This window comes from Linepithema humile, chromosome 6 (genome assembly GCF_040581485.1).
Source record: "Linepithema humile isolate Giens D197 chromosome 6, Lhum_UNIL_v1.0, whole genome shotgun sequence".
NCBI lineage: Eukaryota > Metazoa > Arthropoda > Insecta > Hymenoptera > Formicidae > Linepithema > Linepithema humile.
This window is the reverse complement of record NC_090133.1, coordinates 11602644-11621445: the sequence shown is the minus strand read 5'-3', so window position 1 is coordinate 11621445 and position 18802 is coordinate 11602644. Positions and strand designations below refer to the sequence as shown.

The window sequence follows — 18802 nt, the reverse complement described above, 5'->3', positions numbered from 1 at the left end:
CACCGTGATTGCATTGTATTTTTAAGTTTATCAAATTTATATCATCAATTTTCATATCTTATAAAGCAGATTTCAGAATAGTAAAATAGTGTAATTGCTGAGTGCTAAATCATAGTTACCGGATAAATAAAAGAGAATTTTCCAACTTAGTCGCTGAATTGTTTAACTCTGCATCACTAACCTCTCGTCTATCAGACGACGGCACCTCGCCTCATGTCAATTAGTGCATTTTGTCCATCAAAGCGGCGTAAGATGACCAAATACTTCTGTAAACTCTGCAATAAGGCTATTTATGATCAGCACACAGTTTCAGTTTGCAGTGACTGTACTGATTGGATATAATATTTGGTTTTATTTTAAAATATCTCCTTCAAGTTCCTGATAACATATCTTGTAAGAGTTTATAGAGATAGACAAAGTTTTGATTACAAAAGATATTTTATTTCGTAGTCTGACAGACGAAAGGTTAGTAACCATGTTACTCATATTCCCAAGTTAGTGATTTAGGGTTAATGCGTTAGTTAAGCTGTGCGATATTAGGAATTGTTGCGCTGCAGGATAACTTCTTGCATATCATAAATAATTATGTGCGCTTTTCCGACACACATTTAGGGCATTTGAATTCATCAATATTGATTTTACGATAAGATAAAATCATTTAATACGTTTTTTCATAATATTTATTAAAATCACGGAAAGTATTATTTTCATAGATATTGATACATCTGATATCAAAACGTCAATAATATGTTTTAGTGACATTTTAATCAATAGAATTATTTATTAACATGTAAATTGATACGTGAATATTATTTTTATGTGAAGGTTCGCCAATCTAATCGAATCTTCGTACTCCGTATCTATATTGTTTCAAACAGGACTTATTATGGTGGCTTTGAGCATCACAGGAGTTCAGGTATGTATTTTCAATACCTTAGAAAAAAGCACTAAATATATACAAAGCAAACTTACAATAAAGAAAGAATAAAGATCCGTCAGAGATATTTTTCTTTTATGACAAATGTCTGATAGATTCGATAGGACGCAAGTAATATAGCTATGAGTTCTAACCCATTAGGCAATGAGGAAGATGCGGGGGAAGAGGATAAGAGGGGATATCAAATTACACAAGTTTAGCACTTTTTTAAGTAGTGGGGGAAAGGGGAGGTTACACACGTTTCGCAACTGCAAAAGCGCAAAGTCAGCAGTTTTTCAAGGTCATGGATATCAAATTACACAAGTACAGCAATTTTGAGGTGGTGGGGAGTATCAGGTTACACGCAAAGTCAGCAGTTTTTCAAGGTTATGGATAAGTATCAAATTTTGCGGCGCCAGCACTTTTTGAATAGTGGCGGTATCGAGTTACGCAGTTGCAAAGTCAGCAAGAGAGGGGATATCGCATGACATTTTCTGCAAAATCATCAATTTTCGGCACCATTGTTGCCAGATTTACAGATTACATCATTATTATTTTTAGATTATGCACGTTTGTGCAGGTTTTAGGCGTAATTTTGCGCCATTGTCTGCTTATAGATTATACAAATTCCACTTCAGCACTTTCGGCGCCATTTGGCTACTATTCCTTTTTTTTTGGCTTCGTGTAGAAAATTCTAGCCCATATAGTCATCAACAAAATTAGTGTTGCAAGATTAAAGGATTTCAACATGTTCTTCTAGAAACTATAAAATTGACCCCGAGGTAACGGACTCACATAGTGCAACTATATGTGAACCGTTAGCCAAATAATGTCGAGCGTAACCAAATTCGATCGAAGTTCATAAAGTACTCCTTCACTGCGAATATCAGGCCCGTTCTTGTTTTAATCAGAAGTTAATACTCCGTCTACATATTTCGATGTCAATGCTAATTAGAATTAGGTTTGAGTTAGATTAATTTTTTTTTAGGCGGGGGTGCAGGGGGGACGAAGGCCCGCCTACGCGTAAAAGTTGTAAACAAATTTTTTAAATTAAATAATAACAGATTTATTTCACTGTTTATAATATCAATTTATAACACCTAAAGAAGCATTAAAATTGTGAAACTTTAATTTGTTATATCTCCTAAACGAATGCCCCCACTTAATTTTTGCGGGGAATTACTCAGAACAATCTCCCTTACAACATATCTAAATGGCGACAAAATCGGTGAGATGTAACAAAAAAATTTATTTACCTATTAAATAAAGTATATAGATATAGATTTGTATTAAAACAATTAATAATAAAATAATAGAGAATTTCGAGTCGACGCAAGTTGTTTATTGCTAGTTATACATTCTTCATTATAATTGACATAAATTAGTTAACATTCTTTATTATATTAACATAAAATAGTTAGATGTTTCGAACAACATTTGACCATCTTTAGTAAATCTAACAATAAATGTCGTAATATATTTTTTTATCTCAATCAGTGATGCGATATTTCCTACCGGGCTCCCGGCTTCAGAGTCCGGTAGCAAACATCGCATTACTGATTGAGATCAAGTTCTGAAACTGCGAATATGTGATGTAAGCTGCTGATATGTTAACTGTTCAACAGATAGCGGACTTACGAACAAATCGGCAGCTGAGTAGTGTAGCTTAGTGGGTACAATTTGCAAATTTATTCAATATTTTAATTAATCGGGACGCTGACGCGAGCACTCGTTCCAAAGTCCGAGTACCGCGTCCAAAATAGGATATACAGATCAGCATTTTGTCAATAAGTGGGTCTACTGCTAAAGTACTGGCCTACTGTGCCACCATACAGATGTATATAAATTGATTTGTATAAATAATCACTGCACATAAAGTGGCAGCGGGTCTTGTCAGTCTGTTAATCCAGTGGAATACATGTCACGTAGAAGCCCTGTAAGATATCCGATAACGAAGTGTAACAAAACGAGTTTGTAAATAAATACTATTTATTATACTACTAAACAGACTACAAAATGTTTACTCCGGTTCAACCCCCTTGGTCTGCACGGCGAATTCCGAATCATACTTTGCGCTAACAACCCAAAAAACAGAAGCGCAATAGTTTACAAACATTAGGCGAGAAAATCGATATTATGTATCATATTTGAAGGAAAGTTCTTATATTAGAATGAGAATATAATCAATTAAATAATAATTATAATAATAATAATATTATAACGGGGGGCGTTTCTCTTTTGAAGTACCGCCCGCGGTACCCAGACATTGTCCATTGTGCCTCCCCTCATAAACTTACTCATGAGAGACCTGTTTTTCTCCAAAAGAGAATCAGATCCCTCACCGGCAGCATCCTGATCTGCTCGGGCCCAAGTAGTGCTGAGCCCAGCATCTTGTGTCTCAACCCTGCCTGTGCAGGACAGTCGCTGAGCACATGAAGGCTTGTTTCCTCGTCGTCTCCACATGCCCTGCACTTGGATGTATCGCTACGCCCAAGCTTGTACATGTGGTAGTTTAAGGTGCCATGACCCGTCAGTATGTGTATCGCTGTCCTGGATATCTTTCCTACTCAGAGCCTTTATGCTCCAAGTCAGTTCTCTATTAGGAGTATCTCCCATCAGAGCTCTAGCCTGTTTGCATTTGGACTCAGATTCCACTCTCCAGTGTTTAAGATGTTCTCTGCGGAGCCATTCTTTGATCCTCCCCCTTCCTAAACAGAAGGGGATTCCCAGAGCCGGCCCTGGTCCTACCATCGTTAATTCTGAACCCGCTTTTGCCAGCTGGTCCGCACATTCATTACCCTAGATGCCCGAGTGACCCGGCACCCAAATAACGGTGACTTCTCTCTCTCTCGCCAGTTTGTTCAGAACGCACCTGCACTCTCGAACCAACCGCGACGTTATTGTCGGAGCCCCCAGCGCCTTGATGGCTGCCTGGCTGTCCGTACAAATCCTGATGAGCCCCCCCCCCCCCCGCCTCTACTCTACTCCGCACGGTCTGAGCACAGCTTAGGATAGCCACAATCTCCGCTTGGAATACCGTGGCATAACTGTCGAGAGAAATGCACTCCTTCCATCCCTCTCGACTGCCAAAGAAGCCGGCCCTGGAGCCCGTGTCCGTCTTGGAGCCGTTTGTATACCAGACATTTCCTCCACGCACTCGAGCCCCTAAGTTTCCACCTTCCTTTTCCCACTCCTCCGGCCTCGGTATATGCACTTTGAAGCGCCAATCAGAAGCCCGAATAATAGGTATTCTGTCCTGTCGCATCTCGAATATCGGATCCAGCAGAACGTCTTCCGGCAGCCTCGTATGCCGGGCTCCCTTCTTCCATTTTAGTTCGCATCTCAGACGGTATGCCGCCATTGCTGCAGCAGCTACCACCACCTGATGAAATGGTTCGATGCCAAACATTATGCCCATCGCCGCCACTGGTGTCGTAACCATAGTACCCAGGGCCCCTCTCAAAATCAGAGCCCTGACATGCTCCAGCGCAACTTTGGCTGTTTTCTTTTGCACCCTAGTCCACCATACTACGGCTGCGTATGTGAGTCTGGGGCGAAGTATGGCTGTGTAGATCCAGTGTATCATACTCGGTTTCAAGCCCCAAGTCTGGCCAAAGGTCCTTCTACACATCCAAAAATACTGGCACAAGCTTTTGCACCGATTACGAAAGTGCTCCTCCCAAAGCAGTTTCTTATCCAGGATAACTCCCAAATATTTCACTGATTCGGTCGGAACTAACCTTACTCCTCCAAGAGTGGGCTCCACAATGGTGCCCACCTTGTATTTGCGAGTGAAGACAGTAAGACCGCTTTTCAGTGGATTCACCGCTAAACCTGTCCCCTGACACCACTCTTCTACAACTTCCAGTGCCCCCTGCATGAGCTCTAGAAGCGTCTCTAGAAAAAAGCCTCGCACAAATATTGCCACGTCGTCCGCGTAGTCTTGTGCAGTGAAGCCTTTATCGTCCAGTGCCCTTAATAAACCGTCTGCTACCAGGCACCATAAAAGTGGGGAAAGTACTCCGCCTTGCGGGCAGCCTCTTCCAACCCACCCACAGACTTTCGCAGTTCCCAGCGAAGTCATCACACGCCTCCCTAGCATGCCCCGGATCCACTCGACGAGCTTCATCGGGACACCCCTTCTGGCGGCTTCCTCACACACTACCTCGTGCGGTGCGTTGTTAAAGGCGCCCTCTATGTCCAAGAAAGCACCCATTGCGTAGCCCTTCCTTTCCAGCTGCTCCTCAATAAACGCTACCGTCTGATGTAAAGCAGTCTCGGTGGAATAGCCCGAACGATACGCATGCTGATTTTTGTGGAGAGGGTGACTCCACAGAGTTGTCTCCCTCAGATACGCGTCCACCAGCTTCTCCAATGTCTTAAAGAGAAACGATGTTAGGCTAATTGGCCTGAAATCCTTTGCCTTGGTGTAGCTCGTTCTTCCCGCCTTTGGGATGAAAACTACCCTGGCCAGTTTCCATGCGCTGGGTGTGTAGCCCATCGCGATACAAGCCCTTAAGGTTCAGGTCAGTGGGCCCACGATCTGTTCCAATTCCTCTTGTAGAAGAGCCGGAAAGACACCATCCGGTCCCGCTGACTTGTAGTGCTTATAGGTGTTAATTGCCCACTTGACCTTCTTGAGCATGACAATCTTGGCCGCCATTCGCCAGTCCGCTTGTCGGGCTTTTCTGAGTGAGCCCGGCTCCTTATATGCAAATAGCTCTCTCGGCTCCCTATGGAAGCCCGGAAAGCTCACTTTCAGTAGATGCTCCAGACATTGCTCTCCAGTCACCACCGTCCCATCAAGGAGTGCGATGGCTTCCAGAGTCGCATCCGGGTTCCTAGCGAGGATCCTGCAGATTCTTGCCGTTTCAGGCATTCCCTCTACTTCCTCGCAAAACTTCCTCCAGCTTTCCAGTTTCGCCCTAACCACAGAGTCTCTATATTCCTTCTGTGCCCTCCTAGAGAACTCCCAGTCGGATTGGCGGCCCGTGTTCCTGGCTCTGTTCCAGGCCCTACGAGTCGCCACTCTGAGATCCTGCAGTCCAGGGGTCCACCAGGAAGTTCCTCTACTATTTGTAACCGCCCTTTCGGGGCAATTACTTTCGTAGCAGTTTACCAGAGACCTCTGCAAGTAGTCCACACAGGTCTCCAGTTTGTCCTCTGTCCCGTGCCTCTTAGGGAAGCCTTTGAGACTGTTGGCCAGGTCTTCCCTATAGGAGTCCCACTTGGTTTTCTTCGGGTTCCTGAATTTGACATCCTTCCCCCTAGCCTTAGCTATCCTGAAGGTGATCTGCCTATGGTCAGAGAGCGAGGGCTCCGTCGAGACCCTCCACTCCACTACCTCCTGTATCAACTGCCTGGAACAGATAGTGATGTCGAGCACTTCTCTTCTCGCTATAGTGCAGAAGGTGGGCTCGTCTCCTGTGTTGAGGATCTCCAGATCCGTAGATGCTAGAAACTCCAACATTTTCCTCCCTCTTTCATTGGTGTCCGAGCTTTCCCACACGGTGTGATGCGCGTTAGCGTCACATTCCATGATCAGGGGAAGCCGTTTCTCCTGGCAGTATTCTGCCAATTTTATCACCGGTGCAGGCGGCACCGTTTCCCCCTCGTCATGAGAGAAGTAGGCCGAGCAAATAACCATTTTCTTCCTGTCACCGGAGTCATCAGTGAAATTCACTTCTACAGCCGCAACGTCCCTGGAACACAGGTGAGGTATCAGCTGGGCTTCCATACCCTTGACGGCCACGCAGGCCCTGGGCCGGTCCACTGATGGGGCCCTAAAGAGCCTACCGCAGGCTGCCAAACCCCTGATGCAACCTCGGATTACCCAGGGTTCTTGCATCAGTTCTCTGCATTGCAGTTCTCTGATATGCATGTTTGCCTCCCAGCTTGTTGCCTGGCCAAAACAGCCGAGGCCCCTTTGCTGTGATGCAGATTAATGTGGGTGAAGGCCACCCCTCTCGATCCCGCCATTTAGCTACGAGACCGTTTTAGGGGGCTCCTTCTTATCCTTCTTTACCCCCCCCCCCCTGGGCTCCACTTACCCGAAAGGCAACCCTGTCGAGCCCAAAGAATGGTCTGAAGTCCAGTGTCTTCAATTTGAGGACACTGGACTCCGGGACACCGAGGACTAGGTTCCCACCCTCCCTGGTGGCCCCTACCCCCTCCGCGAACACTTTCCAGCTCCCGGTGACGAGACCTGGGTTCTGCTTCTCCAGCCGCTTCAGGACCGTGGCCGCGCTCTCGGGAGGTCCCGGGACCCAAACCACCGCCCTGTGCTGCTTTTGAAGCGCGTCCAAGCCCATCACCTTGAGCCTGGCGCCCTTCCACGGAATAATGCCGCCGATCCGCCCCACGAGCCAACCCAGCGACGCTGAGTCAACTGCTCAGCAGTGAACTCTGTCTCGGAGTAGCCCTCCGCCACAATCACCCTCGCCAGAGGGTCAGCAGCGTCCGAGTAAGCATGGTGCCCGTCGTGAGTCCTTTGCCTCTTCAGCGGACGGCCGCCCGATGGAGAGGTATCCTTGGAACCCTTTCAACGTTTACCGTCGGCGTGCCTTTTCACCACTTCCACCGGCGTACAAGGGGGAGCCACGGGAAGAGAGCGAGCCCCTTCCAAAGCCGCTGCTCTCATCCAATTCGCCCTCCTTCTTTCGGCCCCGCACCGATTCTTCTTCGCTGGAGGTGAAGCCTCCTGCCGCGCAGCCGGGCCGGCCTCACTTCTGGAGCCCTTAAGGGTCCCGTCCGTCACCACCGTCCCAGCTCCTTCCCCCGGAGACCCGTCACGCGAGCCCTCCCGATTTCCCACTTCGTTCTCTAAGTTTAATTTTAAGTCTGAATCCATAGTGGTCCCACGAGTAGCTAGGGAACTACACGGTCCGCCCACGCAGAGCCCCGCATGCGTGGGTAAGGCTGGATACTCTGGGGTTTTGCCCGGTTCCCCAGAGGCATCGTTCGCGACACTGCTCCCCCAGTGACATGCAGCCATCGCCACGATTGCTTACAACTTGGGGAGCTGGTCCGCGGCAACGGTCTTTCCTTACCCTCCACAGGGTTTTACTTCCGTGGGGCCAGGTTATAACCGCCACTACCCAGCAGCACTGAGTCCCTTTAGAGAACTCACACCTACTGGGCGTCCTCCTATCCGCCACCTTGGAGACGCGCCCGGTGGGTAGCTCAACCCCCGGGATCAATTAAATAATAAACAATAAATTTTAAAATATAAAGAAATCGCTTTAACAGTTTGAATTAAAATTAATTTTTTGTGCTCGGTACATTACGCGCACGTAAATTTTTAAACACGTTTTTCTCACAAATAAGAATTAAGTATTATTTTACTATGGATTAGTGTGAAGGTAAGACTATAACATGTAAAATTCAACGAAATCGGAGGGGGTCTGGCGTTTCCCTCGTGAGCTTCTAAGTTCAGTTTTGAAAGTTCTACATCGTTTTTTCATATAATCTTACATACGTTGCAGTTTTATTTTATAAGGATGTACCGAAAGTTTGGATACAATTAAATATTTCATGAACAATGCAATTTTGAAAAAGAAGTTTCAGACAAAAGTTGTAAGGTTTAAAAAAGACGTATTAAATGATAATATCTATTTGATCTTGGGTGACGTTGCATAGATCAGGTCAAGATAATTTTTTTAAATAGAACCCTTTACTTTTTATTGCACATTATTGTAACTGATGTCGAGAGCTTTTCAAAACACTATAATAATGTCTTTTTCATTAAGTATTTTTCGAGTTATGAGACTTGTAAATTACAGTGAAACGGTATGATTTTTCGGTGCGCGATATAACTGGGATCAGGAGTTTGGTCAGTTGGAGGCACGTCAAAAAAAACTCGCGATTGTTTGTAATAAAAAGAAAGATTGATTTATTGAATAATGAAGGATGACAGCGTGTATGTACAGTGTAAGTGATGCGAAATGTGCTGTATGATTTGTAATGGCTTTAACGTATAAATGCAGTGTATAAATAAGATGTAGAAATGTATAAATGTAATGTAAGAATGCGGTGCGGTGATGTACAAATGAGAGTATGAGTGTTGAAGTGTCGGCGCAAGCGCAGGCATACGATATGCGGATGCTAACGTGACGGCGCGTGTGACGGCGGGTGCGTTCGTAAACGCGGCGCGGGTCCGTTCGTAGATCGGACGTATCGCTTAGCACGCGTGGCGCTCGGTCGCTCGAATACTCGGAATGGTTTCGCGATTTTGCCTGCCGGATGGAGGAGCGGTGTACGATTTAAAATAGCTGAACGGGGGTGCTCAGCGGAATACGAGAACGCTCGTATTATACGGAGATGGTATCTAGGAGCCAAGTACGCTTGGCAGAATACGAGAACGCTCGTATTATACGGAGACGATATCTAGGAGCCGAGTGCGCTCGGCGGTTCACGAGAACACTCGTGCTCTTGGAGCTGATGGGTATAGAATCCAAGTACTCTCAGCGGACTACAAGAACGCTCGTAGAGGATGTTCGCTGTCGAGCAGTGAACAGGATCTGGTAAAAAGGCGTACAGCCCGACCTTTTTTATACCCGGCTGACAGCCGACTGACGTTTGGATCGGCAAGCATCGGCGATCTAGATGGCGGGCCCCCACCTGGTGGAATTTGGAACGGTCGGTTGTGGGGGACCGTCCGGCGAGTGTTCGGTTTTTATTGAAACGTTTATCGGCGCTCGATGCGCCCTTTGTTGGCTACGGACGATGTTCGATCCGTAGCCGTAACGATGCATGCTGCATCGTTACAACAGTACCACCTATCATTAATAGTACTCAAGACGTACTACACGAAGGTTCCTCGGTCGGATTTACACCTTTTTGTGTGCGTGTGTGTATTTGTGTATGTGTAGAGATAAGCAATAGAGATAAGCACACAATACATGCTGCGTAGAACATTTTGCGCAGCACATGTACGCGTTCTTGGTTGTGTGCGTGCTCCCTTCACTCTACGGTGCTCTTGATGCTGACCGGCTCGAGTTTGCTCTATGGTCAGGCGCCAGTCAGCGAAGATAAACAAAAGCACTATGCGAGCCGATCGCTCGCGTTGACCCATTGAGCTATATAACATACTGGAAAGCGCCTTGAAGGAGTGGAACTGGTTGCACTGGACAAAAGAAAGAGCTATATTGCCAGGGGATGTTTGTCTTCTTCGCAATTTCTGATTGGCTAGCGATGATTATATGTATTGTAAAACCCAAATTAAAAACATTCTCCGAGAAATTCCATCTCTTTGAAGACAATTTGTAACCATAATTAAAAAATCTATTAAAATTGATATGAATATATAATATATAATATTATTACTATAAACGGAAACTTTTTACGAATGAGATCATGGACAGTTATTAACTGCTACTGAGACAAACGTTTTTAATAACGGTAGACAAAAAAAGAGACAGACGTCTCCCGGTCACTATTGCTCGCCTTGTACCAAAAACTACACATTAGTTCTTATGGGAAGGCGCTCTTTAGTATGTTACATAGCTCAATGCATTAATCACGGCTCTCTCCTTGATGCCAGTGCACAAAACAACAATAGTCACGAGGATAAAACTTGAGTTTGTCATTACGGACTTAAATAATTTACGTTTCTAAAGTTTATTTAAAACCATTTACACAATTTATCAGACACTTGTTTGTTTCAGCAACCTTTTGATTTTTTCATTACAAATTATTGATTATACAATAATTTAGAATTAGTTGAAGCTGCTAGAGCCTAAGCTAGATAATCTTGCTCTGTTTTTTATTTTACATAAATGTAGTATATACATACGTTTCGACCATACGGGTTGTGGCAATTTTCAGTGTGTTAACAACAATTTACTAAATTATGTCTAACTATATTCGCATCTGTATTTTTGTTGATTTTCACAATTCGTGTTTTAACTGAGATTTATTACATACGCTCTTTGATTTTGGTGATCCATGTCATTTTCTTGGTTAAAAATCCATATCCAATGATTTGAAATTCTACAATTTTTCCGTTCCTTTCAATAGTAGTTGATAGTTGAAAAATTATTATGTCTTGATTTTAGGCGTTTGTAACCGTCAGTTATCTTATGTTATTTCGTTCTAATAGTATTAGTAGACTAATTTATTTGAAAACCAAACATACCTCAATGCAGTATTATAGTGCTTGTTAGAAATGTCATATTTATAAAATTAATGTTGATGTGTGTCATCCTGTCTCTTTGAATAAGTAAAAGTCGTTGAATAAAAAATTCGTTTTTGGAAAACCACTGAACTAGTCATTGGCAAAGTACAGGAAAGAAACTGTGCGTAAAAACAAACAAGGTTCAAGAAAAGACATGAATGGAAAAGGAGGAATTCATAGGAGTAGGAGTTAATACCTATGGGAGGAAGGATTAAGGAGAGGGTTATTATGATAAATAAATTGTATTAAGTGGGAAACATCTTGATTATTGGTAGATACGTATTGGGTAAAAATTCAGTGTCACTTTGCTTATTAAGTCCTGCTCTTTGCCTTTTTATATGTATCATATCAAATATTAATTTTTTACTATATGACGGCTCTTTATCCAATATTTCTGTATTTTCCCAGTCAGTTTTATGGTTGTATTCGAGTCTATAAGATGTATTCGAGTCTATAAGATGATATCATAGATGGGGATCCTGTTCTTTTTTCTATATCAGATTGATGTTCTAGTATTCTGGTTTTTAACTTCCTTTTTGTTTGTCCGACATATGTTGCCTCACAGTGCCTCTGTGCCACTACCTCACAGAATGATGCCATGCCGATTTTTAAAAGAATAGGCAAATCAAATGCAAACAGTACGAATGACAGAATGTTACACAATTGGCTTAAACACACTGAAAAATTCATTAATGAACACCCTAATATCCTGTTTACAAGGGCTGACAAAGGGAATACTACGGTAGCCCTAGACAAAGTAGAACATAATAAAAAAATGGTAGAGATGCTCTCAGATACCGAGACATATCAAATAATAAAAAAGATCCAACAAGAAAGTTAACAGATAATTTGCGGTCTCTCTTGTCCAGATGGAGAGACAGAGGTCACATAGACCAATCTAAATACAAATGTTTATTGGCGGTAACGTCTAGGCTTAAGTCCGGACAGGGCTGTCTCGTCGATATCGTGGATTATTTTGTTATTGCTACTCGAATGTTTGTAGAACTACCGTTTCCTCGCGCTTTAAGGAGTGCTTTAAACCCTTCCGCATTGCCGATATCGCCTCAGTCTGCCCCGGTTACAGCGCGAAATTCCTCTCATGATGCCGACACTGACAGTCTCCGTATACCGAACATGTATCGTCTGTAACGTCGCTACCGTAATTACCGCATGTATCGTTTCGTTTGTATCGTGACGTATCGTTTAGAATTAATCCTTGTGGTAAAAGGTAATCGAGTCTCGAAGAGACTAATCGTCAAGGAACTTGTGTGAGGCCGTTCTCGACAAAATTACAAATTACCACTTAAATCGCATTTCGGTGAGAGTCGGGTTAAAAGTCGCAAAGTTACCGTTTTTCTCGTAAGGTCATCGGAGAAGCAATTACCGTGTGATTCAAACTTTGTATTTCGGCCTTCGAGGCCTGTTTGTATTTGACCGTCTCGTACCGGGTGACGAGTAACGTCTGTTTTTCATACGTTTTATAATTTGCCGAGCGTAAGTTATGTCTTTCGCGCCGATTCATTAGATGAAATTTCGCTCACTTACTTCCGACTTTAACCTTACGTTTATTATTCCGTTTTTCTTCTCACAATCGCCTTCCGCCTCAACCTTTTCCAAATTTCCGCGTCGAATTTTACATCTAGTCCATAAATCTATTAACTTCTGTCCAATTCCGCCGAATGTAATACATTGTAACTAGCCATCTAAATGCCTCATTGTAAACTTGTCTTAAATAATAGAATACACCATTGTTGAACCACGTAACTTTGTGTCTATCATTGTGTCGTCTCCTCTCCAGAAATGATCGACACCGATCAACCTCACATTGAAAGAACCGCGCCCTCTGCCATATACTAAGCGAAGAGCAACCGGACATATATACCGAGACATTCGATGATACCGTTACCGTGGCGCGATTAACCGCGCTTGGCGTCCATCAATTGCTACCGAGCTGTCTTTCTCAGCGTTACCGTTTTGGTTACCGTCTGTTACTGCTACCGAGCTTCTCCGAGTTACCGAGGATCCCGATGTACTTCTATCGTTTAATTGGGCATGCCCTCTCGGAATATTATAACGAAATAACATAAGATAACTGACGGTTACAACGGTCGACCTAAGATCGAGACATAATAATTTTTCAACTATCAACTACTATTTAAAAAAAATGGAAAAATTGCATAATTTCAAATCATTGGATACGAATTTTCAACAAAGTAAATAACATGGATCACCAAAATCGTAGAGCGTATGTAATAAGTCTCAGTTAAAACACAAATTGCGGAAATCAGTGAAAATACAGATACAAATATAGTTGGGCATAATTTAGTACAGTGCTCGGAATTTGTCTGAACATTTCAGCCGATTTCCGTGGTATACGCCTCCTTTCCTCTCCTTACCGCGCGCGCCGCAGCCGCTAGGGCCAGCGCCGCCGAGCGTTAGGAGCGGCACTATCCGATTATGAGTGGGTTCTTCTCCCTATTTATTAAAATTTATTAAAAATAAATTTTTTATTTTTAAATTTATTAAGTGGAAATATTTCAATAGATTTCCACGTCACCCATGAGGTACTATTGCTAACGCGTTTTTTTTTCAAGTGGTTTCCCCAGTAGGCCTACTCCACTGAAGATAAAAATAACAAATTTTTAATTAAAAAAAAAATATGAAATTTTCTTAATTAGGTTTTCTTGGCTTTTTTATGAGAATGAACAATTGATGCAATATCTACATCGATACTTGATGAACTGGTTCGCATCAATGAAGATAATGTCGCATCATTTAAACTAGAACGTTTATCTGTTTTTGTATATTTCATTTTAGAAAATGAGCATTCGCATAGGTATGTGGATCCAAACATAGAAAAAATACGAAGACCAAAGTTTCGTAAATTGGGATATACTAATTTATCTAAAATTTTGAAAAATTCTATTCCTTTTTCTGGCCGCGATTTCAAAGAAAAATCATTTTGCAAAGTACAAAGTTCCTCCTGATATTGCAAACTTTGTTCTTCAATCTGTACGGTAAGAGGATTTTCAAATAAAATTAAATGGTTTCGAAGCGTAAAAAGATCGTTGAAACGCGTGTTAAACTGATCTATGATCGTATCAAGAATATAAATATGGTTTTTAAAATTACAATTTATACTGTGTTCATTAAAAAGAATTTGGCAACATGGATAAAAATGGAAAATATTTTTTTCTAAGTGATTTTTTATTAATAATAATTTTCTCCGAAAAGAATCAATATGAGTAACTAATTGTGAAATATTTTGATTACTTTTTTGTAAAATCAAATTTAAAATATTAAGTTGATTAGTTAAATCTGTTATAATTGCAAGTTCAGAAAGAGATTCTAAATTTTCCAAAAAAAATTTTAATTTTTCATATTTTGGCACTAATATTTCTTGTAAAAACAGGAGGATTTCTTTTCGTATTGCAAAAAATTTTTCTAAACATTGCCCTGCACTAAGCCAACAAACCTCACAATAAAGGGGCACATCCGTGTAGGTTGCGTTATGTTCTATAAGAAATTGTTGAAACTTTCTATGACTAAGAAATTTGTGGCCTCCTTTAATCAAATTAATAATTTTTGTGACCGTTTGCATTGCGGTGTACAGTTTAACAATTTTTCCACATAACGCTTCTTGATGTATGATACAATGAATGACAGGGATTTCTATATTTCGTTGTCTTAATTGGCCAAGAAAACCAGTTTTTGATTCCGTCATTGCTTTCGCGCCATCAGTAACGATAGATGAACATTTGGAGAAATCAATTTGAAATTTTTGAAGAGTTTTATCTACGGCTTTAAAAATATCTAAACCTGTTGTTGTACCATGTAATGGCACTAAATCCAAAAGCTCCTCGACACATGAAAAATTATCCTGTACTATTCTAACAAAAATGCTAAGTTGACTCACGTGCCGATTATCGGTGCTTTCATCGAGGCATAATGAAAAAGAAGAACACGCTGGTAATAAAGACTTTAATTTGTCCTGAATATGAACAGCAATATTTTTTATTCTTAATGCTACAGTTTTATCACTGAGAGGAATACTGACAGCATTTTCAAGTGTTAGTGAGCCTCCAAAAGCTTTAATTGCCTCCATGAGGCATTTTTTTACAAATTTACCATCAGTAAATGGTTTCGAATTTTTTGCGATCAAATGAGAAATAGCAAAAGATGCAGTGAGAGCATTATTTGAAGATGTGCTCTCATAATTATCAAGGGAAACCGCGTCATTGCTTTGTTCATAAACTAATTTTAATTCCTGAATTAAATTATGCTTTTCTTGATCCACATACTTAGAACACTCATTTGAATGTTTTATTCTGTAATGTCTTTCTATTGATTGTCTTTTTACAAAGGAAGGTTTAAAACCGCATAAAATACAAATAGTTACATTACCAATTAAACTAAAAAAATAATTTTCCCATACCTTGTCAAACTGTTGCTCGTACTTTTGCTTACTATCAGCCATCCTTCTCAGATTATTTATATATTTATAATCACTAATTGTAACACTATTATACACACAACACTTTTTTATAACACACTTTTATTCACTTATCACTCGCACTCACAATTATATCACTGTAATCGTATTTCAAAAATTAACAGATTCTACGTCCTTTTAAATTTTTATTGATCACGTCACGCAATAAGACTGCACGTCAAGCTTCTGTGAAAACGATCTGTTAATAAACAAATGCTAGAAAATCTGTTAGAAAACAAATGAGCTCTATTAGGAAACATACGAAAGTCCGTTGATAACTTGTTTTTATTTCTAACGTTTCGTGACGTGCAGTCTTATTGCGTAAGCAATAGTACCTCATGGGTGACGTGGAAATCTATTGAAATATTTCCACTTAATAAATTTAAAAATAAAAAATTTATTTTTAATAAATTTTAATAAATTTTTTTAAATTTTAATAAATAGGGAGAAGAACCCACTCATAATCGGATAGTGCCGCTCCTAACGCTCGGCGGCGCTGGCCCTAGCGGCTGCGGCGCGCGCGGTAAGGAGAGGAAAGGAGGCGTATACCACGGAAATCGGCTGAAATGTTCAGACAAATTCTGAGCACTGATTTAGTAAATTGTTATTAACACACTGAAGGTGGCCACAACCCGTATGGCCAAAACGTGTGTATATATTATATTTATGTAAAATAAAAAACAGAGCAAGATTATCTAGCTCAGGCTCTAGCAGTTTTAACTAATTCTAAATTATTCAATAATAAAAAGAGCCACTAATATTATTAAATTATTGATTATAATTGGTTACAATTGATTTAATTGAAATGACGCTTACCGAAAGAGAACGAATAGTTATTTTGATGATGCGCGGATACGGAAATCGCGAACAATTTTTCAGAGATGTCCGAGATTTATTTAATAATGAGTTTCGGATCGACAAGAAAATTTACAAGCCTCATAACTCAAAAAATACTTAATGAAAAAAACTTCATTATAGTATTAATTTTGAAGAGCTCTCAACATCAGCTGCAATAATGTGCAATAAAAAGGGAATTTTATTTTAAAAATTAAGTTGACTTTGACCTGACTTTGACAACCCAAAGTCGAATGGATATTAATCATTTAATGCGTCTTTTTAAATCTTATAACTTTTGTCTGAAATTTTTTTTTAAAGTTGCATTATTTACGAGATATTCGATTGTATCCAGACTTTCGGTACACCCAGTATGTGCGAACTACATAACGTATACAGTGTGAGGCATCTAAAACAGGCCACCTAAATAACTCGCCTGCTTTTAGATAAATACTAAATAACTAGCCTGTAGTAATATGTAACAGCACGCGCTGTTACTAAGCGTCACGCGGGCTCCACGTGAGCACCCCCATTTAGGGCCGCATTCCGATCCCCCAACTCGAGGGTAAAAGCTCAAGAAGGGGTAGCTGCCGGGTAGGGTAGCACCCCAAGTGGGGGTAGCTCGACCGGCATAAAAGCCGGCTCGCAGAGCAGACCGATACCATTCCCCCGAGTACGACTTGGATAAGCCTCAGGGCGCACTCTAAAGCTCCGGTCGTACTCGTTCCCATCCCGATAGTCGTTCTAGGAGCAGGGCGTTCTCTGCTTCGGTCGGGTGTTCCCGGCGTTCGACTTCCGACTTCCCGTCGTTCTAGGGGCAGGATGTTCTCTGCCTCGGTCGGGTGTTCCCGGCGTTCGACTTCCGTTATCCCTCGCACGAGAGAAGTCTCTCACTGTCTTCGGACACAGCGCACCGGCAACCGTCGACGACTCAGCAGGGCTCGGATATACGCGGTATCGCTTATTTTTTATTACTTTGACTCCGTACCGTACGAACCGACCGATTTAGGATTAAATAGGATTAATCATGTTCATAGTTATTTAAATTCGGCCAAAGGCGCACCAACGATTTACGCAGTTTATTTTCCGATCAATGTTCATTCGTTCACAGTTAGAATTATACCCACTTATACCGTTGAAACATTAACTCGTCTAACCGATAAGGAATTATTCATGTACTCATTATTAAATATTTACTTTCGATATTTGTATCCGTTTATACCATTAAGATATTAGACCGTTACAGAATCACTCATGTACTCGTTGTTAATATTTTCTTTTATAATTATATTATCCAAATGCTCTCTTGAATAAATATTTATTTTTCTTTAAATTATTTTTGTTAATTTGGAGTCTCCCGATAAACCACACGAACGAATTCTGGCAAACCGACGAGTTATTCCGCGTCGTAAGAATCCGCTTCGCTAACTACATGCCGTCGTAATTCCGCATCGTAAAAATCCGCATACCGTCGAAATCCGCATCGTTACGCACCGCCCGTGAGGCGTAAAAATACGCACCGTTACATGGCGCCCGAACAGGGACCGGTTTAAAGTTAAAACGAGACTCCAGATTTAGAGACAAATGAGTACATGGGTAAATTATTTATTTAAAGAACAAGTTGTCGAGATATTAGAATCCCATAAAATTGATAGTATCGGGACGTTAGATAATTTAAGAAAACGACTTCGGTTATTTATTTCGCGAAGGCCTGATCTATTTCAAACTACCGCGGGTAACCTGGACAATATGCCAAAAAGCAATTATTTGGCCAAAACTGACGACGAACCAGTGGAGGAACTGGTTGTCCCACCGGCATTAAGCATAATGGAGCGGCCAAAGCTCCTAAACCAAATGAGGAAATGGGGCCTCTATTTTGATGGCAAGGATCCATTTTCTTTCTTGGAACGGGTAGAGGAGCTCGGCCAGGAATATGGCTTCACAAACGAGCAGCTACTCCTCGGCCTACCGGAAGCATTAAAAGGCAATGCCTTATTATGGTTTAGAAACCATAGGGCCTATCGTGGAATATATGGAACGACTTTTGCCAGGACTTTAAAGCATTCTACCTGCCACCAGGATACCCGCGACAACTCAGACGAGAGATTCAAGGCAGGCAGCAGCAACCAAGCGAGCCATTTGATGCTTATGCCATAGCATTACAAACGCTAATGCGAAGAGCCAGAGGGTACTCGGAGCAAGAAAAACTAGAACAGATATATGAGAATATGAATCCAGATCTTCAACTATATATTTCACTAGAGAATATACACACGCTGAGCGAATTACACGCAAAGGTCGCAAATCTGGAAAAGATTCAACAACGCCAAAAAGAGCGGCGACCAAGGTTCCCCGAGAGGAACAACCGAAACCCAGTCGCCACAGC

At 41.7% G+C, this 18802-nt stretch overlaps 2 protein-coding genes across 3 annotated transcripts in view; one reads left to right on the top strand and one right to left on the bottom strand.

The window, feature by feature from the left end:
• Positions 1-18802, top strand: part of LOC105670247 (odorant receptor 13a-like) — a 171529-nt gene that overhangs the window by 84451 nt on the left and 68276 nt on the right. For both annotated transcript variants that reach the window (XM_067358277.1, XM_067358276.1), the window contains exon 6: positions 826-916. In XM_067358277.1, coding sequence (XP_067214378.1) covers positions 826-916 — 91 coding nt within the window. The remainder of the gene's footprint in view (positions 1-825; positions 917-18802) is intronic.
• On the bottom strand, positions 9302-15323 carry LOC137000418 (general transcription factor II-I repeat domain-containing protein 2A-like). Its single transcript, XM_067356872.1, has 2 exons — positions 14364-15323; positions 9302-9414 (listed from the first exon to the last, which is right to left on the bottom strand). Exons 1-2 carry the CDS (start codon positions 15193-15195, stop codon positions 9302-9304), a joined length of 945 nt encoding a protein of 314 aa, XP_067212973.1. The 5' UTR covers positions 15196-15323.

Coding starts and splice junctions, on each gene's coding strand:
- LOC137000418 (XM_067356872.1), bottom strand. CDS start 15,195: ATGGAGGCAATTAAAGCTTTTGGAGGCTCACTAACACTTGAAAATGCT. Junction 9,415..14,363: donor AAATTTGATTTTACAAAAAA/GTAATCAAAATA, acceptor ACTGCTCGACAG/CGAACATCCTCTACGAGCGT.